Consider the following 22,240-nt stretch of genomic DNA (forward strand, 5'->3'; position numbering starts at 1 on the left):
AACCTATGCGCTCACTATACCCCCTGCGCCCATTATCGGACACGTTTCCTTAATTATCTCCACAACCACATCGTTGTTTAACTTCATTTCACGTTGTACAACACTGCAACCCTTTTGAGAAGACAACGGCTCTGTACAAAATAATAAAAGTAACCGTTAAGTAAGAAAGGTCATTTTCCAAGCTAAAACTGATCAAAACATATCTCAGAAGCTCCATGTCACAAGAGAGGCTGTCAGGTCTGGCCATCCTTAGCATAGAGAATAAACGTGGGCGCAGTTTAGATGTAAAGAGCGTGGTTAAAGACTTTGCACACAGATTTGCTAAAAGACGCGCACATGTGTATTCAAATGCAAACTTGTAGAAAGTAGCCTACCGGTGTATCGACTATATGTAGGCATATTTGTTATGTTGTTGTAACACATGTTCTATTTAAGCTGTTTGATAGGCCCTAGCATATGTTTTGTTTCTGTTGGAATACATTTGTTCTCAGTTTGAGCTGTTTTTTCTGATTGAATAAATTTCCCTCAAAAGAAAAGCTTGGGTCCTGTTCGTTTATCTTTGGATAATGACCGCCGGACAATACATTATCCCTTACATATGGGGGGGAGGGAGGGGCGCTCTCAGGGTTATTCTGCAGGGGGGCCTCATGTGTTTCCGTTACGGCACTGGTGACAATCATAGACCTTTACCGTCACTATAACTATGTAATGTACTGTAAGCCTTTTAAACGTCCTACAATGAAATGTACCTGCATGACTGTCGAGTCTTTTTCCCATTCAGCTGACCCGCCATGCAGGATTTCTTTAATTCTGTGCCGCTAGATGGCAGCACCAATCATAATCTAGCTGGTAGATGCATAACGGCATTATCATCCCCTGCCTCTTCTTATTGGCGTATTGTCCATTCAACTACCAGTGATTCTTCCCACAGTCCGTTGAGACATTTTGCAGGGCATTAGTGCACCACGCATCACAGCTTTGTTCACATCCGGGACTGTGTACAGACCTCATGCTGCATGTGAAAGTGAGCACGTATAACCGAGGTGGCAACGAACGTGATTGACACGCCCCGTCCAATTGAGTCGCTGCTGTTTCTCACTTCCCCGTTTTAAGCCAATCACCATCGGCATCAACAAGCCTAGCGCATGCGTGGTTGAGTCGAGACTTTCGAGTCGGCTGTAGCGTCAAGACGGTCCGAATAGGCCGAAAGTCTTAATATTAGTCCTTCAGAATAAAATATGTATTTTCGGCAAATAGGACAAGTCAGTCTTTTGAGAGAAACCCGACCCTTCCGAGTTATTCAGAGGTTTATTGTAATAATCCACTGGCTAAAATTGTAAGTAATTTGAAAGTATAATCGTTTGCAAGTCATTCATAATGTTTTAAAAAAAAATCCCTGAAGTCTACAGTTGTATGTGTAAGCTCATATGATCAATTTGAGTTGTCTTGTCGTGATGGATACAAGAGGCAAAAAGCAAAGCAAGTGTATTGATGTACTTTATTACAGATCACTTTTCATATTGTAGTTGTTTTGCATTAGGCTGTCACCTGTTGCTCCTTCTTTTGCCCCCTCTATACCAAGTAATGACTTACTCTCACTACAAATAATATCATTGCAATAAAGATTATATTAACCTCACTTTATTTAGTTTAGTTTTTATCATTATTATTCTTTTAATGACATATTGTCAAGAACAAACTGCCGTAATAAGTTGTACATTCAAGTTTGGAGAAGACATACATGTAAAAAATATGTAAAACATACATAAATAAATAAAATAAAATTGTGTTGGAGATTAACCAGCAAGAGACATTTTCAAAACATGGCAATCCAACCATTTTTCTTATGTACATTTGTTATTCTCTTTTATAAAGCCGTTATAAACAATCTATGAACGGTTCCCCTCTAGAAACTTTCTATTTCGTGCCTCTAATCAGTTACCCCAAATACCACGCAATACCATGTTGCTTTATTTTGAAAACCGCTGTCACCGGAAATCAATATTTGATTCCGACGAGCTTGAAAGCGCAACAATGTAGCTCCAGGTAGCCCTCTTGGTGTCACGCTGTTTGTGTCATATCTGAACCCTTATGGACATCTATCTATCCATCACGCCGTCTCGTGTCCTCTGGAGACTCACGCGGACAAACGTGGGCGCCGACGAGAGAGGAGGCCGTCTGCGTGGCTGTCAACGCTACCGCGGATGATGAAAGGGTCGTGTTTTTTCTGAATCTCCATCTCTCATCCAGGCATCATCATTAAGCTTTCAAAATGAGGATCTTCGTGTCTTTGATGAAAAACGCAAACCCCAAAATTGAATATTACTCCAGATTTTCTCCGTCCCCGCTCTCCATCAAGCAGTTTTTGGATTTTGGTGAGTATTTCACAGGAGTGACTTGCTGATTATGAATCAGGGGCCTGACGTTTTATCATTGCATTCCCTATGTGTCATAATTTCTAAGTGACATGGGCAACCTCTTACTTGTTATGAATAGCTGCCATGCAACGTAATACGTTGGTATGATCACATGTAGCATCTGAATTTGGGGTTTACTTTCACTATAACTCATAACAGCACAATCGGTACGCTGCGATGCATGCTGGGGGTTCTGCATGACATCTCTCTGTTATAGGTTTGTTTACTATGCGGACATGTGACGCACTGCTTAATCCAAACAGGTGTTTTCACACAACAGCATGTAGCCCGCACAGTGGAGGGCGAACACCCCCGTTTTGAATTGCTCGTTGCTTATTTCAGTTTGAAAGATCTGATTTTAATTTTACTTAAAGTTACATAAAAAGTATTTTTGTGTATCTACAGTGTTTTATTTTCTCTGTGGATTGTGGAGTCAATAACTGTGTGAAGGCACCGACATGACACTTGAAATGCAAGATGACAATGTTGGGAGCCACACTCGAGGCTTAGTTTTCTTAATCCATCTCTGATTAAACACAATCATCTCTGTTATGCAAGTTGTTCTCACAGCTGTGGATTGGGACGTGCATGAACAGGAAGCGTATGACACTTGTTGTGCGTACAGAAAAGGAATCTCGTCAGCAGTAATTCTTCATGTCAGAAGTCCGGTAAGGGATAACGGTGTGTTTCAAAAGGGAACACATGAGACATTGGGGTAGTCAGCAGCTGCAGAGAGTCAGGCAATGCTAAGTCAGTATTTGCTGGTGCCACTACCCCATTTTACAATTTCAGAGTTCTTCCCCTTTTACTGCTGAATCAGGCGGAAGCTGTTACCTTTGAGCAGAGATGATTAGACATTTCCTTTCATTGTGCCAGATCATCTTGTTTTCACCCTGAAAGACACTAAAACATCATATCTTACTGTCTCTTTGAGGTCAGTCACAGGGCAACACAATAGCTGCACAACAGGCTTCCTGGAAGACGATAGCTGCAAACGTTTCTTTGCGTTTTTGTTGTTGTTGTTGTGAAGAGCCCTTTTGAACAGCTGGAAGAACTTGAAAGCATTTAGCCAGAGAGATCTTCACTGCGTCACGTGGTTTTTCTCTGCTGAGAGTTAATAGGTTCCACATGCTTTAGTGTGATTGTGGCTTGCCTGTGTAAATTACATTTTGGTTAAGGTAAACAAAGTCAGTCATTTTCTCTGAAAACATTTCACAATATCCCCCTGTAATTCAGTTCTTCCTGTTTAGAGCACAAACATAAATCCTGCTAACCTTTTCTACTGATTTCCTAGAATGGTTCAAGCTCAGGTTGTTGGTCAATAAATACGGTTCCAGCGAGTGAGAGGAGCGAAGTTTAAAGTATCATATTAGAGGTTGAAAATGGAAACTGACTACAGCTCTCTACCACATACTTAAGTTATAGCTGCGTTGGCTGGTATGGTAACTTCCTCCACCAGTCACTTTAGTACCGAGCTTCACGTGTGAACTAATTTTTTCACTGGGTACATTGGTATTGTAGCCATTATTTCTTTTTTGGGAAGGGTTTGTCCCACCAAAGAGATCGAGTAGTTTTTAAGAGGAACGGTGAATTTTGTAATCTACTGTATGTGCCACTGTGACTTTTGGTAAACTAGATGTTGTTGATTATGTTTCTTGGCAGTCAAAGTTCATTTTTACAGTGTAAAACTGTACCAGACATTGCAGATATTCCAGTCCTTTTTGATGTATTTTTTCTTTTCTTTCCCCAGGCAGGGACAATGCTTGTGAAAAAACATCCTACATGTTCCTGCGTAAGGAGCTGCCGGTGCGGCTGGCCAACACCATGCGAGAGGTCAACCTGCTCCCTGATAAACTGCTCAGCCAGCCCTCCGTCAGACTGGTACAGAAATGGTGAGGCGCTTCCTCGAGAGATCCACTTTTTTACGCTTACGGACGATAAGGTTCAAAGAGCAGTGGTGGTATCCGTTAATGAGTGTGTTTGAAGTTTACTTTTGACCTCTGTTTGCTTCAGGTACATGCAGAGCTTTGTGGAGCTGCTGGATTATGAGAACAGAAAGCCAGAGAACTGCCAAGCTTTGAATGAGTGAGAGAACATTGCCTTGACTAATAATTCATAAATGCAAGTACGGCTTTGTCATTCACCCAGCTGTTTATGTCTCGAGTCCTCTGCCGCTAATCCTCTTAGCATGCAGGTAACGGTGTGTATTTGTACTGTCACCATGCCAGTGAGCTATAAGAGTCACACATGACTGATGAACACCCTCAGGAATTTGAGTCTGTTTAGAGAATGCTCTTCCGAGAATTGTTTGGTTCAATGGAATTGTAAAAAAACATGATATTACGTTGGTACTCATCCCGACTGAGCATTTCTCTGGCCGACAAAAAAACAAAAATGATACAAGACTGTTGAACAATTTCTCAAATTTGGCCCTATTATTTTTAAATGATACAAATGTGTGCATGAGCTTTACGATTGGACAACCCTTATTGACGATCTACCATGGGAGGTAGGAGGAGTGCTTTCATCATTTGTATTCATTTATCTATTTTGTTTTTAGCTTCCTGGAGCTCTTGATTGAGATCCGTAACCGTCACAACGACGTGGTTCCCACCATGGCTCAGGGAGTCATCGAGTACAAGGAGAAGTTTGGCTTTGACCCCTTTATCAGCAGCAACATCCAGTACTTCCTCGACCGCTTCTACACCAATCGCATCTCTTTCCGCATGCTCATCAACCAGCACAGTGAGCCTCAAAACCCTACTGGTTGACTTGGATCCGCAGTACACTACTGTCCATCCCAGTAGCGAGTTCATGTTTGGGGACTGACCCGTCTGTTTCTGTGCAGCTCTCCTGTTTGGTGACGACACCAACCCTGCCCATCCCAAACACATCGGCAGCATTGATCCCACCTGCAATGTGGCTGAAGTTGTGAGTGGTGAGTTTGAAATCATCTGTTTTCAATGTACTCTGTTGGGAATGCTTTGTTATCTATGGGTTGAACCTTTTTGGGGCTTCATTGTAAATCAATGGAGTTTTATCACACCAGCGACTCTCAAGAGTGACACGGATCGATGCAAGTTCATCTGCGCTAGTCGGCCGCGTTTACACAATGACAGTTTATCAGGCGCTCCAGCACTGCACTCTGCGCGCCCCAGCGAGGGACAGCGGCTACGTTCGTGACCTGTGACCGGAATCCGAACGTAGATAGTGAACGTTCTCGGCTTGTTCCGCCCTGACTCGTTGTTTTTGCCTCTTCTGTCAGATGCCTACGACACGGCCAAGATGCTGTGTGAGAAGTACTACTTGGCTGCTCCCGAGCTGAAGATTGAGGAGTTCAACAGTAAGCGATTTATTTCTGTGCTCCACGATTTCCACCGTTTCTCTCTGTAATCTGTCACACAGCTGTAGCGGCGCAATGCATTCGGTCTAGACCACCGAGGTGCGTGTGGGTGCAAAGTCCAAATTTAGTGCTGTAGTGGTCACATTCACCATCTAATTAACTTTAAGATAACTAGCTTTCGTTCTTGTCTTCCAGTGAAGGCCCCTAAAAAGCCCATCCAGGCGGTGTATGTGCCCTCTCATCTGTTTCACATGCTGTTTGAGCTCTTCAAGGTAAGCCGTGCTACATCAGTGGCGTAAACCGAGCTTGTTGTGTGCTCTTTTAACATAATTAAATTGCAATCTGATGCTAATTATATACAGACTTGTGCTGAGCTGAGTTAATTAGGGGGTGTTTGCAGAACTCGATGAGAGCCACAGTGGAGCTTCATGAAAACAGTGCAGAGGGATTACCACCAGTAAAGGCAAAAGTCACTCTGGGCAAAGAGGATCTTTCCATCAAGGTAAACCAGACACAAGTGCACACATGATTAGACAAATAGTTGTGGTCTCTCACTTCATCTCTCCCATGATCTGTCTTCAGATCAGTGACCGAGGAGGAGGAGTTCCTCTGAGGAAGATTGATCGTCTGTTCAACTACATGTACTCCACTGCTCCTACACCAAGCCTGGAGCAAGGAGCTGTCCCATTGGTACACACACACACACACACACACACACACACACACACACACACACAGTGAATGTGTGTATATATATATATATATATATATATATATATATATATATATATATATGTATGAAATAAAATCAGTATTGACCATTGCAAACCTTTTTTAGCCATACATTTTCATTTATTCTGTCACTCCTCCCCCATTCAGGCTGGTTTTGGCTACGGTTTACCAATTTCTAGGCTCTATGCCCGATACTTCCAGGGGGACCTGAAACTTTACTCCATGGAGGGCGTTGGCACTGATGCTGTCATTTATCTGAAGGTAAAGTGAGCTAGTCAAATGTTTTTCTTTCTCCCAAAGACATGACCCGGGAAGGTCAGAGTTTAAAGGGACAAATTGGATCCAAAAGCATATTTGCACAGATTTTTCCCCATATGCCCTCTATCAGTCTAGATTGTTTTAGTGCATGTTGGAGATATCGGATGGAGAGGTGTCTGCTTTGTCTCAGGTATATTGGGACGATATGGCACTTGGCTTGTGGTGCTCAAAGCGCCGCAAGAATTAATTTGGAAAACTATAATTATATTATATTCTCTGCGACTAATATCTTCAACACTCGGCATATCCCCCCCTAAATCTCCCTTTTTGCTAGATGCAAAGATTGTCACCACTCTCATCTTTGTTATGACGCTAGAGCCAGAAGACGATTAGCTTAGCTTAGCATAAAGACTGTAGGCTAGGCGAAACAGGGATTAGTGAGCAAAAATGACCTGAAAAGCTTATTACCTGATGTGTTTTACCTCTTCTATTTAATCCAAGCGTCAGATGGCTGTTTTCCCTCGCTGGCAATATTTATGCTAAGCTAAGTGAATCGTCTCTGGTTCCGGGCTGACATTTAATGTCGTCTCAAACGTCCAACTATTCGTATAACGATGAATCACTGTGATTTCTCATGTGCTCTTGTGTTCCTCCGTTTTGAAGGCCCTTTCCAGTGAGTCCTTTGAGCGTCTGCCTGTCTTCAACAAATCGGCGTTGCGGCATTATAAGACCAGCCCCGAGGCGGACGACTGGAGCAACCCCAGCAAAGAGCCGCGTGATGCCAGCAAGTCCAAATACAAAGCCAACAGATAAACTCCACCTGACTCCGCTAACCCGGCCCTCTATCGGCAGCCCAAATGCTTGCACTCTGCCCGGAGCATGTCCGATGAAAGGTTTCCCTTGGGTAAATGTTTGGTTTAGGATCAGACTAGCTTTTGCATTCCAGTGGTTCAGGCCCTGGACATGTGTATACCCAATGGCAATGACATTCATCAGTGTGTAGCTTTCGTTTTTGTGGCATTTACCGCTGGCTCTCTCTCAAGAAGAAGTCTAAAATGAACCTCTTCCAAAGTAGAGATCCCCTCTTCTGAATCTTTTCTAATGTTGACTCCATTTCCTCCTCTATCTGGCCATTACTTCGAGCTAAACTCACTGCATCTGCGTCCGCTCTCCCTCTGTCTCATGCGCAGTTTGGCCGGGTTTCTCTTTGCTGACGAGGCCACTGCTCCCTGTGGCTGAATAAGCCACACACTGCTGATTGAGGGTCTTTCTCACCATCACTGAAGGCTTGTATTCCGTTTCTTCCTCTCAAACACAAGCAGGGTCAGGGGGTTTGGGTTTGGGTTTCAGAGCAAATTGGATGAGTAAGACGAGGTTTCATTTCCTTCCTTTGGAAGACACAATTAGACCAGTGTGTCATTGGCATAGTAAAGAGCTGTTTTGTATTTAAGCCTGGGAAACTAGAAGCCAGGATTGCCTATAGATGAGAGACAATTATAACTCTTTTGGGAAAGATTTAGAAAGCAGTGCATCATTTTAAGTATCTTGAAAGTTGTATTTAATTTGTTAAGAGAGAAAGCCTTACTTATATCATATTTTATGCCTTGAATGCTCCACTGGACCTGGAAGTGTATTTGTAACAGGAGAATGTAAGAGAACGAAGGTCGACCGGCAATACTGACCCTCATCAGACATTTCTGCTTGCAAGACAGCTCTGCACCCTGATTTAGCTACTAAAGGACCAAAGGGGCATCTGTAGGATGCTTGTAAAATGCCTCGCAGCTTCAACCACACCAGCATGATGCATTGTGTGAACCCTCACAGAAGCATTGGACCTGTCGCATCTGACGAGGATTATAAAAGTGTGAATACATCTTTACATCTCTCATGGTGGGCACGCAACATGCTCAAAGCTCAGACTTGTTTCCCTAACAGTGCTTTATCCATTAAGCTTTGCATCTCAGTTGGAGTATTAGTAATCTGTTTGAACAAAGCTTGTGTATTTTAAAAGGTTGCTTTTTGTATTCATTACCATAAGCGGAATTTAAATAATTAGAATATACAGCTAAAATCCAGAGTAACTTGATACCTGACAAGTTTTAACTTATTTTTATCCTTGATAAACAATTCTTCATTTACTTTTTATCTCTGACATTGGAACAGCATTACTTTTGATGATCTTTTAATTATGTTTCTGAAAGGAAATCAAGCATTGTTGGGGAAAAGCAAGCAGGGAAAATTCCATGTGACTAAAGAAGCCCCGAATCTCTTGGTACAGACGTAGTGCGTCAAACCATCCGATATTTGGCACATGATTCACATTCAGGAACATTTTAATTGTATTACTACTATTATTGCCTTTCATGCAATCAATTCAGACCTCTATCAACAATTTTATTTATACATAGAAGATTAATAATGATCAGGGAAGATCCCAAGTCTCCACTTGCACTAGCTAAACCTTCTTCCTAAGAGATCCTTTATAACTACTGAAAAAGGCCACACCTGAATCAAACATGGCCCACACAATTTGTCAAGAAGTTGAATAACCTGAAGTGACTTCCTTCTCTCGTCTCCTTTAGCCCCCCCCCCCCCCCCCCCCCCATCCTGTAGCGTTCCCCGCTTTTCAGCCTCTCTGAAAGATGTCATCACTGCCAATGCCGTCGTAACCTGCCAGACTCACTGAGTGATGCTCCGCCACGGAGCTGCTGTGAAGGAAGTGTTCTATACTCGAGACGAGCGTGTTCTCTCTATTTAAATGTCTCGGTTCACCACCTTCAATCGGTTTGAATCGCATTCAACATCCGTCAAAGTTCACACCTTTTGTGAAAGTTGTTGTGATTTAAAGTAATCAACCTTTTACCGTTAAACACTGTCTCCCTTTTTCTCTGGTATTTCAGACGACATTGTGTGTACAACTATTATTAATGTGTTTGCTGTACATGAAGCCAGTGTGGAGCGATCGCTCGGTTTTTCTATCCTACTGTACCTCCAGTTTTAACAAATGTTTGCTCACTGTGGAGGCGCAATTAATGCAACATTATATACCAAAAAAAAGGTGACAGAGCAGTCTAATAATGTGATTCAGCATGAGATCAACTTGACAAACCAAACAATAAAGAAAACTGCTGTTGTGTGGGAAATGCACTTTGACTCGCATTCAGTTTTAGATTTTAGATTTATTTACATATCAAGCTGTTTGAACATTGACAATTAAAAAATAAAAAAAGACACACTTTCCCAAAGTTTGTACATATAGTGCAGATTAACATGTAGTGCGTACAGGACATGTAGGTCTCTATATTGCATTAGGGTATTAATTGTATTGTTGGTGTGGAAGAGAGGTCTGCGCTGGCCTGGCATGAGTGAGCAGACCTGAGCAAAAAAAAAAAAGTTATTACATACATTTCCAATAATATCAAATAAAACATTAGGCTGATGATCCGGGTTTTGAGGAGCTGACAGTTCACCTGGAGGGCTTCAATTATTGTTTATTTCAAGTATCATCAGAGTCCTGGAGAAAGGCTGCATCTCCAAGTTGTCCGGGTTTGAATGACAGCTGACATCAAATTCCAAAGAGCAAGAATGTCTGCTAAAGAGTGATAGATAAAACATGGTAAAACTGTCAAAAAAAGACATGGCTTTTTATGCTGAATATCCACAAATGTAATAATATACCAATAGATTACTGCGTGACGGGACATTTATGTGGCCTACTGGATGAGTGTGATGATGAGGGGTTGGTGTGTGTTGCGTGGTACGATGTGCCTAAAACTTAGGGTGACTACATTTACTCTCTACTGTAGTTGTGGTCTCACAGACTCACTTTACATTCAAGAAGCTAATAAAAGGCTGTTTTTCTGTCTCATCATAATCAATCGGCGCAGTCCACGACTCGAGTCTAAAGGGGCGTGTTTTAGTGTCTAATTCTATCACAGACTTTGTTTCCATATTTATTTAAAAATTAATTTTGTTCATATGAACTTTACAACTAGGATTATATTGCTTGATTTCAAATAAAGCTGTACAACCGAGGTGATGGAAAGCCCCTCCCAAATTCAGTTGTCTTCCACGAGAGCTGTAGTTTTGGATGTGTTTCACGATCATGCAGGCTGCTATTCCCACAGGCTCATTTTAATTCCATATGATTCTCTGAGGGATTAGTTTTAAACTGTGGATGTGGTCACAACGGTAGCGTGGGAACAAGTGACTCAATGATTGTGGATCACTTATTTGATATAAGTTGCCAACCATTTATGCTAAAATTATGCAAACTAGCATGTGTTTTAGTGCCGAGAGGTCGTCCAACACTTCACTTCTGCTAATCTACTGTGTGCAGTGTCTTTTCTTTAATTCATAATTCTCCGTTCAACAAGCACAACATGACTCGGTGAGGAATGGATCCAGTTCCTATCAATTCACATGAGCGGTTGAGCTGAACATCACACACAATGTTCTGTAACTTTGTGCCTATATTCACATCTAGTGGTCACAGGAGTTACAAGAAATCTTTGCATCTTAAAAAAAAAGCTAAACTAAACATAAAAGAACAAAAAACAACAAGGTGATATTATGATCAGGCTGTTGGACAGTCTCTATCAGCACTGGACGAATCCAAAGCAAATCCTCCGAAAGATGCCGCAAAGCATTCTGGACCTTGTGACGCTGCGTTCGTAAAATCCTCTTCTTCCTTTGTCTTTCGTCCATCTGCTTGGTTGCCTACACAACTGAGACAGTGATGGCTTCTTAGCTCTGCAGCATAGAACTTCATTTCCCATGATCCTCGTCTGCCTTGCATGTTTAGCAACTTCTTTGAGGATAACTGTTTCAGTATCCAGCCGGTGTTGTGTTTGTGTGTGAGCAGTTCTCAGACAGTGTACTGTGAGTGAAGTGTGTGTGTGTGTGTGCGTGTGTGTGTGTGTACATGTGCGTGTGTGTGTACATGTGTGTGTTCAACAATCCATTTACTTCTCATCTTCATCACATTCACTCATGCTGCTTATAGAGGCAGATGCTCCTTTGGGGGAGTTTGGGGGCGAGGGCCGTGCATTGTGCCAGCGGGCGGGGGGAGACGGGGGTGAGGGAGAGCGCAGGGGGGACAGTTCTCGGGGAGGACTGTTGCAGGGCGACTCTCGGGGAGACAGAGCGTAGGACAGCATCCGCCCACTGCGCTCCTGAAACACCTGTTTCTGTTCAGGGACGGAGGGAGAACGGCAGAGAATGTGAGTACAAACAGCACAAATGTCCGTGCATCAAAAGCCGTTTTTTTAATATCAAACACTAACTGACACGCTTTAAGGGACTCACGCAAACAACACCTCAATAGATATGGCCATGTGTAACATTGTGACGATGAAGACAGAGGTTATAATGATGGTGACAGTTATTATTGCCTTTGTCAAAGAGTTACTTACCCAAGTTCCATCGGGTCCAAACAGTTCTAGGAAGTTGCCAATGAACTCTCTGGATTTCTCTTCCCACTTCTGAATGAGGTCATGGCTCTTCTCCTCCACGCGATAAACGAAATGCTTGCTCTTCTCCTCGACCGTGCGAACCTTCTCCTTCATTCGGTCCACTTGGTTCTGCAGCCGGTACTTCTTCTCCTGAGGGGGTTAATAATGATGAGGAAAAGCCATTAAGCTCGAGTGTTTTTTACGAGTGAACACAGTCGAAGAAACAATGTCAAATGTTCCCTTGGACCTTCAGGCACCTTGTTGTCACACAGTTAACGTGCTATACATAGCTGCAACAGCTCCACACAGACAATACGGTGACATGTAGAGTTGACCGTGCTCTTTACGTTGATGTAGCTGACGTTGAGCTCCTTGGCCGTGTAACCACGTTGGAGGTTGCGTCGTGCGTAGACATCGTAGTCTCTGACAATTCTGGTGATCAGCTCAGATGTTGAGATCCCTTCTGTCCGTTGTGTAGGCACAAACATCCCTGGAAAACACACACACAGACACACATCATTTGAAAACTGCCCGGGGTATATTTGTATTTATCATGCTGTTATCACACACTCACCTGCCTCCTTGATGTGTTTATAAACGTCCTCACTTCCTGCTGAGGAGTAGGGGATGTCATCGTGAGCCACAAAATCGATCTGAGGAGCAATGAAAGGACGTGACTGTGTGACAGAAAACACTGCACATGAGGTAGGAGAAGAAGAAGAAGAAGAAGAAGAAGAAAAAAACACTCACATGAACATGCAGTTTGTTAAAGTTCTTTGCAAAATAAACATATTTAAAGTAGTGTCCCATCTTACCAGGAGTTCTTGTACAAGGCTCTAAAAGAGAGTTTCCTCTTAAGAGACATTCGCAAAGCTACTGAGAGAAACATTTAAAGTAGTTATATATCTAGCCGATACGTCGATGGCCATGAACTCCGCTTTGTGTTTTTATCATTTTGGATTTGAGGATTATTTCTTACACACAACTGAGATATTTGATCTGAAAACTCCATTATTCCAGTGTCCGAGTAGCGGACAGTTGAAACGTTCATGCCCCTGTGTTGTGTTGCTTTGTTGTTGAGCTGATTTGATTCCTATCAACTCGCCTGTCTCCAAAATATACTTTAAAAGTGTATCGTTGTTGTTGTTTTTTTCCTAATATAGTAGGCACATCACCTGCAGCATCTGACTCACGGTAACCAGGTATTAGTGACTTCTGGACTGCCGATAACGTCTCTACCTTTAAAGGTTTGGTAAGTTACTCTGGGCAGTTCTAAAGTTAGAAGGGACAGACCCCTTATTTTGCAGGTGTTTCCAAACCTGAGGGTGTGATTACAACCCCCGGATGCTTCATGCACAGTTCAACCCTCAGATGCTGGAAAACCACCACGCAGACACACCTTGTGCTTCTCGAGGAACTCTGGCGTTAGCGTCCAAGGCGCGTCTCTCAAAACCTCGTCGACATAGCGGCAGTGTCTCAACGCTTCATAGCGTTCAATCTCCGTCATGACGGTGAAACCCTTGTACTTATGGGTCAGCTCATCACTGCACACTGTTAGGAGCACATGGGGGGAGGGGGGGGGCACATAAAACACTGAGGCACGTAGTTCACAATCACACAACTCTCTGGGTTATTTTGAGCAGTGAATGTTTAGGGTGTGTGTGTGTGTGGTCTACCTCCTACTATAAGGTAGGTGTTGGGGAAGAGGTTCTTGGCCTGCATGAGAGCACGAGCATGGCCAGAGTGGAACAGGTCAAAGATACCATCTGCGTAGACTCTGACCGGCCTGTCAACTGCAAACACACAGCAACACAACAACACATTTATCAAAAACCTGCTGCAGTCGTATCAGTGAGAGTAGAGTGATGGACGTGGCTGAAAAAGCAAGTGATACTGGAGGAGCAGCACCAACAGTTGTAGCAACCGTTGTTGTGGTGGTCATAGGAGTAGCTTCAGAGGTAGTAGCTGACATGGAGCAGAGGTGGTTGTAGTAACGTTACAGTAAAAGAGTAGACAACGGAGCAGAAACCGTAATGGTAGCAATATGAGTGGCAAATAAGGTTATAGAAATTAAGGATTGACGATTATGAAACATGAAAAGGAGAAGCTGCAGAGGAGGAACTGAGCTGGAGGAGGTCTACTGTACCTGGGGTGCCTCTGCGGGCCTGAGCGATGGTGAGCTTCTCATGAGGGGCACGGCAATCACAACTGGTCTCCCTGGCAAAGATGGCGGGCTTAGTCAGAGTCTGAGAAGGAGAGAAGGAGGAAGAGACGGGGTACAAATGTCTTATTTTGGAGGGTGACTGAACGTATAGGAGACTGATGTTCATCTCAAACGCCCCGCCCCTCCAGTAGTATTACTCCATTCCCATGCTCATTGCTATTACAGCAACCTCCATTGAGTTATTGACCACAGCTGATCCCTGCTCCACATTCGGACAATGGATTGAGAGACAGCCGGCCCTGCACTCAGTGTTATTGATCACTGTGTGTGTGTGTGTGTGTGTGTGTGTGTGTGTGTGTGTGTGTGTGTGTGTGTGTACATATATGTGTATTAACATGTGACAGAAAACAAGGGCAGGGCTATTTATTGAGCTGCTGTAGAAAGGCCCCTCAGAAATTAGCTCAAATTCAAAGGGAATAATAAAATGGGAGAGACAGGCGACGATCATTTTCAAATAAAGGAATTTAAATTCAGCAGGAAAAGAAAGAATAAAAGACAAACAGAGCCAAAAAAAATGACACGTAAGATTGTGGAGGATGTTTGTCACAGCTACATCAAGGTTAAAGTGTGTGTGAGCCTGCCGGAGAATTCGTTTTTGTATGCCATCTGTTGACTGCAGTGAATATTTACTGAATATCATTCACACCAATAAATGATAATCGGAGTTTGTACAGAGCAGAAAGCTGTGGGAGTGTGAGAGGAGGATGAAAAAATGGAAACCCATTTGGCCTCTGTGGAAAACGCAGGCAACTGACGTCAACGTATCCTTGAACAGCAACAAAAGCGAAGTCTGGCATCACAGCATGTTCCACGGACTCAGACGGGGACAGGCAAATATCAAATCAGCAGTTTCAAATGACAGAGCGGGTTGTGAGAGTGAGACCTAACACGTGAATCTGCTTTAATGAAGCATTCTTAATGCGAAGGTTATTCAAATAACCGCTAGACATTGTTCTGAGATGGTGTGATTTTTATCGCAGGTTGTTTTTCAGATTCTTGCTAAAATACTTCAGGACTGTCATATGACGAGAGGCACTGACACTGAGTCACCCATCTCTGCATGAAATTCAACAACATAAGCTATAAACAGGAAACCTCTTCCGAGTTATAAAGTATTAGCAGGCCAGGATTAATAATGGAGACAAGGAGAGCTCTAATAAGCAAACATAAACATCTGGGAGGTGTTATGTCCTTATTGCAGCGTGTTCAACCCACCTGTTCTATTTGGGACGTCTTAAGCAACTCAAAACATACTTTGAATGATGTTATCACTTTGATACTCCACAAATCTTCCAAATCTATTAAGAGTTACTGGTAAAAAAACTGGGACAACAATGTTGAGCTCATGACATTTTGCAGAGGTCCACTGAAGAAAATGACAAAAGCTATGAATACAAAAGGATTTACTTTGTGTCTGTTATCGAGGAGTTTGACCTCTCTGGGGTCTGACCTCCCATCGTGTCTGATTGCACCCATCACTATTTATTGACATTGTACTGTTTCTCTTTGAGTGTGAACTACTTTTTGTTCACACATAACCCATATAAGATGTAAAACACAACATATTTAATGTTGGGGTTTAATAATGACACTGTGTACTCATTTTTGTTTGACAGATTTCTGTGTTTTTACATTGTGCTGTATGATCTGCTCTAGCCGATGAATTTCCATTTAATTGAAAAAAAACCGAGATGTGGGCAGCAATTTACAGGTCTGGAGACAAGCTATGTAAAATGAAAATGTAGATTTTAATTGTCGTGCCCGCAACTAACAGAATATATGTAAGCAGGCAACACAAGAGGAAAGTAAAGGAGGCCTTAATCTTTAACATTGCCATAGATGCGAGACTCTGAATCTATGTCCCATTTCCTTAGAACATTTTGTCCAGTCATATTGAACGTTTCAATTTCTCTGTCTGTTTCCATTGGAGAGGCATCAGAACTCAGTGCTAGCCTACAACAACAACCACAAAAAAAAGAGCAGAGCGGTTGTGGATGGGGAGCACCCTCATCTCCCATGATTCCCTATGGGCACTGTGAGAACAGAGGGTTGAAACACTCAGCAGACGGTGAAGCTTAAACCTGCTGACCAGGGGCTCACAGGCCTATCAGGGCGAGCGGCGTGAGCGTGCACAGAAAAGCCCACTCTGGCTCGAGCAAAGAACATCTGGCATAAGAAGGATTAAAGCAGGGGGGGGGGACACAGGGACACAGGGCAAGAAAAATCATCATGAAGACCAGACAGCTTCACAAGAATAAGGAGAGGTTGGAGTGAGGACAGAGGAGAGTAAAAGGCAACGATGGGCCATTTGGAGGACACAGACATGAATACCGGGATGAGGAATTACACCAAAGAAGAAGACAATATCCAGACACAAAAGGCTCCCCTAACTGCCGCAATGTCCCTCCAGCAGGTCATTCATGCTATTTCGTCCATTGTGTAAACCCCCTCCTTCTTTGACCACACTCACACACTGTCCACTCAGCATTCATAGCCTCAGATGCTATGGGGGATCTGTTTCGTAACAGGGGAGAAAGCAGGACCCTTTGTCTTCCTCTCCCTCCCTGTCACACACACTGCAAGACATGCACACACGAGAAAATGCACACATTCAAATGCCCTACCGTCCGGGGATGGGGGCAGGTGTGCTCAAGCTCCTCCATGATTCCCAAAGACTCATGGGATGCGGCTGTGGTCACTCTGTAATGTGACTCAGCATCAGTGAGAGGCTGCCTCTCTTCTCACCACTCTGTCTCTTTCTCCTTCCTCTATTTCCCCGCCCACTCCCTGCTCTGCCTCTCTGTCTGTCCTCCCCTCTATTTCTCCTCCTCCACCCCTCTGATCCCCTACTGCAGAGAGGGGGAGGACGTGAGGAGGTCTCACTCTGCAGCTATTTCTTGGTGCCACAAAAGGGATGAGCTCTGCTCTCAATTTGATGTTCTTGCAAATATATTCAGTGAATAACATCCGAGGTTCATTGGGGTATCGTATCAATTGTGCAAGTCTCTAATGACAGCTTAGCATTGATCCAACCTATAGATGCATTGCATTTGTGTCACATATATACAGGCACAACTGTATTACAGCACAACTGGCATCAGTGTTACAGATGTTCAGAAAGACTGATGGCTGTGCCAAAATAAGGGATGGAAACCTCTAAAATCGATTGCCTTTGTGTTAATATAGTATCATTGCTATGCATTGTTATGTGGAAGTGACACATTAAATACAGTTGATGTGGAGTCAGACATCAATTATGTATGTGTTACTGTAGCAACAATATCAATTCAGGGCAGAAATGAGGCACAAGAAATACATAAATAGTATTTATCTGTAGGATTATATTGTGTGAGTGAGGCATTCTTAGAGTAAACGATCTTTGTACGCAAAGCCGAGGAGCTCTCGCCATGGCGACGGAAAAGAGGAGAGAGCTTCAAGAATGGACCAATCAGGGAAAAGATACAGCAGTCCAGCAGTATAAGCGGAGAGGATTGGTGGAGTGGTCCATAGCACCATCAGTGAGATGATACCGAGTAACCCTACGTATGTATAAGCCTCACATGGGCTTCATTAACTTTCCAAGATAATACAAATGAATTAAGAAAACACTGTTATTAATGTTATCCCACTAAAAAGCGTAGCTTCCATATGGATATAGTAGAAGGAAGTATTATAGTTATAAGACAATTAACTAACATTCTGAAAAACATCTCCAATTTCTGTCTGACCATATTACTATTGATAAGCAAATATTTGCATGGCCATCAGTCACACCCATCTGGGAGTGGTCTGCTCTGCTTGTGAGACTACAGACAATACAATAGTCTATTTGCTATTTGGCACCTGTCAATATTAAAACAGCTGTCCTTAGCAGCTCCAGACTACAGCTTCTTTTCTCTCTTCCCTTTTCCCACCACAGGGCAGCCTACTTGGAAAACATTCCCGTCGCCGCTGGACTTGAATAGAACTGATTAAAACCGAAACTTTCCTGCATCCTTACCTTTAGTGGTCCTCTTCTGCAACAAAGAGGCGCAACAGCTGCGCAACAGGAATGCGCTCTGCTGTGTCGCTGTTTCACCATGGTGTCCAAAACAAACAAACAAGTAGCTCTAAAGTAAACAATTTGTTTACCACTTGCTCGTCTGTCTGCTTTCTCTTTAGTCGATGGCTGTCTTTCCTCCAGCGCAGCGGGCGAGAGCAGAAGGACGGCAGCCCGTCTGTCCAGTCTGTCCAAAAGGACAGATCAGCTGCTCACTGCTGATGAGCTGCGACAACTATGGGCCATGGTCCATTTAGCAGACCTTACAGTAACACACGGCCATGGCGCTGTACATTCACGAACTATCTTTATGGAGCGACGAAAGCCGAGCCCTTACGCGCACAATCTGCCACTAATAGCCTAATTTAAAAAAAGTGAACTATGCGTTTTACAAAAATAATAACACATGGTTATAGCCGAAAATAACAACAAATGTTAACCCACTCTTGGATAATTCGTTTGAACATTTGCACATTTGTACACAATGTACTATTTGCCAATTGACAACACACACTTTTTGTTTTGCCACTGAAGTCATCATATGATAAAGTGGGCATAAACCCACCACACTGTAGGCTAGTGTAAAATAGGCTCTGGGGATGAAGGACAAAAACACGCTTTGTGTTTTCATTGTTGGACGCACTCTGTCTCTGTGGCCCCAATCTAGGACAGGAACCCATTGTGCCCTACAAAGTCCCGTCTGGTTGCCATGGAAACGAGCTACATCGGGAAACACAGGGATGGTCATTGACTTACAAAAAGAGCGAGACTAATAGTCTAATCCTATAATTTAAGGACACGTTGTAATAGTATTGCCTATACAATGCAAACACCAACACCATGAACTCACTGGGGCCTTAAACAATATGATATGACTTGATGGAAAAGGTACCTTTCTTAACTATCTCTCTGTTGGGTCTGATATGTATGCATATATCTATGGGGTTTACATTTGTTGAAAATATTATGTGCAAGGGCTTTGAGAAAAGTTATGGTTGATTTCTTTTAGACGTGTGATCTATTGGCTATTAACGAGGGCATTTAAAATGAGAGTAGCCTCCTGAATTATGAATTATAAATGTGTTTATTATATGAGTTGTTTACCATTTCTGTCAGATAAGTGTATTTTTAAAGTATTTAGATTCAACATGAATAAATCGTGTACTTGTTGTGGTCCAGATCCTGTGGAGTAAACGATCAAATTGAACAACACTGCCCCCGTGCGGACGGAGCGGAAACATCGCGTCATTGTATTGGCTGACACGCTGACAGCCACGCGACGTCACTTCCGGCGTATGACTTTCCCCTGGGAATCCGATTTGGCGCGTAGTGTTCGGTTGTCGCGTTGAGCCGCCGCCGCCGTGTCGAGCAGCTGTCACTGAGCACACGTCGAAGGCAAAGAGTTGAAGCCATGGCGCCGGTACCAAACCCGGAGAAAGACGCGGACGGCGGTGAGTTGTTCTTTCGCGCTGCTCGCCAGCCGACTGCAGGCGGGACTTGCACAGGGAAAGTAAAGAAGTTAGCTAACACGTCAGCTAGCTTACAATATCATTCTACAACAAGGGGCACGCTTAGGCCATTGATACTGTGAGTGTATTAAAATGCACTAACTAGTTAAACTAACAATTTCCCATATGAGTCTAATGTGTCCACGGCTTAAAAGAGGATAACAGACATGAGCTAACTTCGGTGCACTGTTGTCCTTTTCAGACCTCACTTTGTCTCCACTGCAGCTTTACTGGCGCGTGTTTTAAGATATAGTCATGATCGAATCCTCGTATACATTACAGTAAAAGTACCAAGAGTGCCACTAAGTAGCGGGTTCGTGCTCAAAGAGCAGAGGTTGGAGCCACTTGTTGTGTGTCCTCAAAAGACTCCCTGTAATTGTGACATTATTGGAGTATTTATTGGGTTTATACCCAACAAATACTCTGCCTCTGCAAGGGAGACGGTCACGTTCATACCTGCTTCTGCGTCGCCATGTCGATGCGTCTCTCTCCGCCAGACGATGGAGGTGATCCCTGCAGTCTGGCAAGGACTCGCTCCAAACGGGAGAAGCGAGAGAAGGTGGGAAGGAAGTCCGCACTGGAGCAGCTTAAGAAAGCCAAGCTGGGGGAGAAGATCAAATATAAGGTGAGGAACCTAGGTGTCGCGCAGAGCAGAAACGTTAATGTGTTTCCCCCCTTACTGATAGTGAGACCCTCATCACTTCACTTGTTAGAGTCCATTAGCAAAGTTTGCACTGACCTGGCCTTTTGACTGACAACATATCTGTGCCTGGAAGAATTTAGAATTTACTTTATTATATACAATTTCCCTCAAGTATGAGCTGTTTCGATCAAATGTGTTCCTCCACGAAGAGCCGTCTTCTGTTTTAGATCAAAATATGAGTTGATTAACAGATTTGACAACAATTGTTCTTCTTCTGGCATATTTTCTATTTTTAGAAATGTTACACAGTTAATGATTGATGAATTGAAAGAATAATCACCAGATTAAATTATACTAGAAATAATCAGACCTATGGTTTAAAAGTAATATTTATTTAAGGTTAATTTATACATACTGGACGGTATTTATACCATTTTTATATTCATGAGTCCTTGTTATATAGTTTATGGTCAACCGGTGTTTGTCTTTTCCAGGTGGAAGAGTTTACAAGTGTGTATGAGGAGGTGGACGAGCAGCAGTACTCGAAGATGGTACGAGACAGACAGGAGGATGACTGGATTATTGATGATGGTGAGTCTCCTGCTGCATCCACTGTGGGAATATGTGTGATGTGAGGTCCAAAGTTAAAGTTTGTCTTTGCTTCTCAGATGGAACTGGATATGTGGAGGATGGAAGAGAAATCTTTGACGATGATTTGGACGATGATGTAGTTGAAAGCAAAAAAGGTAAACATTCATACAGTATTGAATTGTAACAGTTTATTTGTATGATGAGTGGGGCAAAGTACAGTAAATTGTTTTGTACAAAGAGTGATTTTTCTTTTTCTGTTTTAATATGTTGTGTTTGTATTTGCAGGAAAAGGTTCTAAAGGAGCAGACTCCAAGAAAAATGTGAAGAAATCAGCTGTAGCAAAGCCCAACACCATCAAGAGCCTCTTCATGAACAGTAATGTCAAGAGGCCTGCTGAGGTGTGTTTCTGCTAACTGCTCTGTGGATTTTAACTTAAAAATAATAGATGTTCTACACTGTTTTCGGCTCTTGTCTTGACCATAAGCATCATTTTGTCACTTGCAGAAAGACGTGGACTTGTCCAAAGATGACATATTAGGAGACATCTTGCAGGACCTGCACTCTGAGGTTGGCACCATAGCTAGACAATGCAGAACGTCAACAGTGTCTCCCACAAATAACCCAATGGTTCCTGCACATTGACATCGACACATAGGCCTGTAGCAGATGTGTAATGAGTGAGCAAGTCATGTTTTTCAAAGAGATGAATGAATGACGGGTACAAAGTGCTGATAAAATAATTAAACCTGTGACTATTCAGTAATTTTACCGTCACAGTGAGTTCATATGGTTGTTGCTAGTTTCCCACTCATAGCCAACTTCTCCACCAATACATTGTTCATCCCTAATCGGAGGTGTTGTGATATTTGCTTTTAAAATCTCTCTTCCCCTCTGTCTTCGAAGAAGCCAACTCTTCTCACTCCTCCCCAAGTGGTCACACTAAAGAAAAAGAAATCCCTTGGATCACCCATGAATCCCTTTTCGATCAAACCTCAAATGCCAAAGGTATCTTTTAAACTGTCATAATAGAAA

General features: G+C 43.0%; 3 protein-coding genes across 5 annotated transcripts in view; 2 read left to right on the top strand and 1 right to left on the bottom strand.

Moving 5' to 3' along the window:
* Positions 1-1,993: 1,993 nt before the first annotated feature.
* On the top strand, positions 1,994-9,897 carry pdk3a (pyruvate dehydrogenase kinase, isozyme 3a). Its single transcript, XM_034559976.1, has 11 exons — positions 1,994-2,375; positions 4,168-4,309; positions 4,431-4,502; positions 4,978-5,162; positions 5,266-5,355; positions 5,683-5,760; positions 5,956-6,032; positions 6,161-6,262; positions 6,343-6,450; positions 6,640-6,753; positions 7,414-9,897. The coding sequence occupies exons 1-11, from the start codon at positions 2,273-2,275 to the stop codon at positions 7,561-7,563; spliced, it is 1,221 nt and encodes a 406-aa protein (XP_034415867.1). The 5' UTR covers positions 1,994-2,272; the 3' UTR covers positions 7,564-9,897.
* pcyt1ba (phosphate cytidylyltransferase 1, choline, beta a) lies at positions 9,886-17,205 on the bottom strand. Its single transcript, XM_034559978.1, has 8 exons — positions 17,052-17,205; positions 14,350-14,449; positions 13,880-13,996; positions 13,603-13,754; positions 12,778-12,856; positions 12,551-12,693; positions 12,165-12,353; positions 9,886-11,939 (listed from the first exon to the last, which is right to left on the bottom strand). Exons 1-8 carry the CDS (start codon positions 17,088-17,090, stop codon positions 11,715-11,717), a joined length of 1,044 nt encoding a protein of 347 aa, XP_034415869.1. The 5' UTR covers positions 17,091-17,205; the 3' UTR covers positions 9,886-11,714.
* A 2,558-nt stretch (positions 17,206-19,763) lies between these two features.
* pola1 (polymerase (DNA directed), alpha 1) overlaps positions 19,764-22,240 on the top strand; it is a 50,062-nt gene continuing 47,585 nt past the window's right edge. The window contains exons 1-7 of one of the 3 annotated variants that reach the window (XM_034560153.1): positions 19,764-19,917; positions 20,472-20,599; positions 21,112-21,208; positions 21,286-21,363; positions 21,494-21,606; positions 21,713-21,775; positions 22,112-22,213. In XM_034560153.1, the coding sequence (XP_034416044.1) occupies positions 19,878-19,917; positions 20,472-20,599; positions 21,112-21,208; positions 21,286-21,363; positions 21,494-21,606; positions 21,713-21,775; positions 22,112-22,213 (621 nt within the window). In that variant the 5' untranslated portion in view covers positions 19,764-19,877. Of the gene's footprint in view, positions 19,918-20,471; positions 20,600-21,111; positions 21,209-21,285; positions 21,364-21,491; positions 21,607-21,712; positions 21,776-22,111; positions 22,214-22,240 lie in introns of those variants that run through there. The other 2 variants (XM_034560154.1, XM_034560155.1) reach the window with 2 other exon arrangements.

The sequence above is a fragment of the Cyclopterus lumpus genome, chromosome 20, assembly GCF_009769545.1.
Source record: "Cyclopterus lumpus isolate fCycLum1 chromosome 20, fCycLum1.pri, whole genome shotgun sequence".
Lineage (NCBI taxonomy): Eukaryota > Metazoa > Chordata > Actinopteri > Perciformes > Cyclopteridae > Cyclopterus > Cyclopterus lumpus.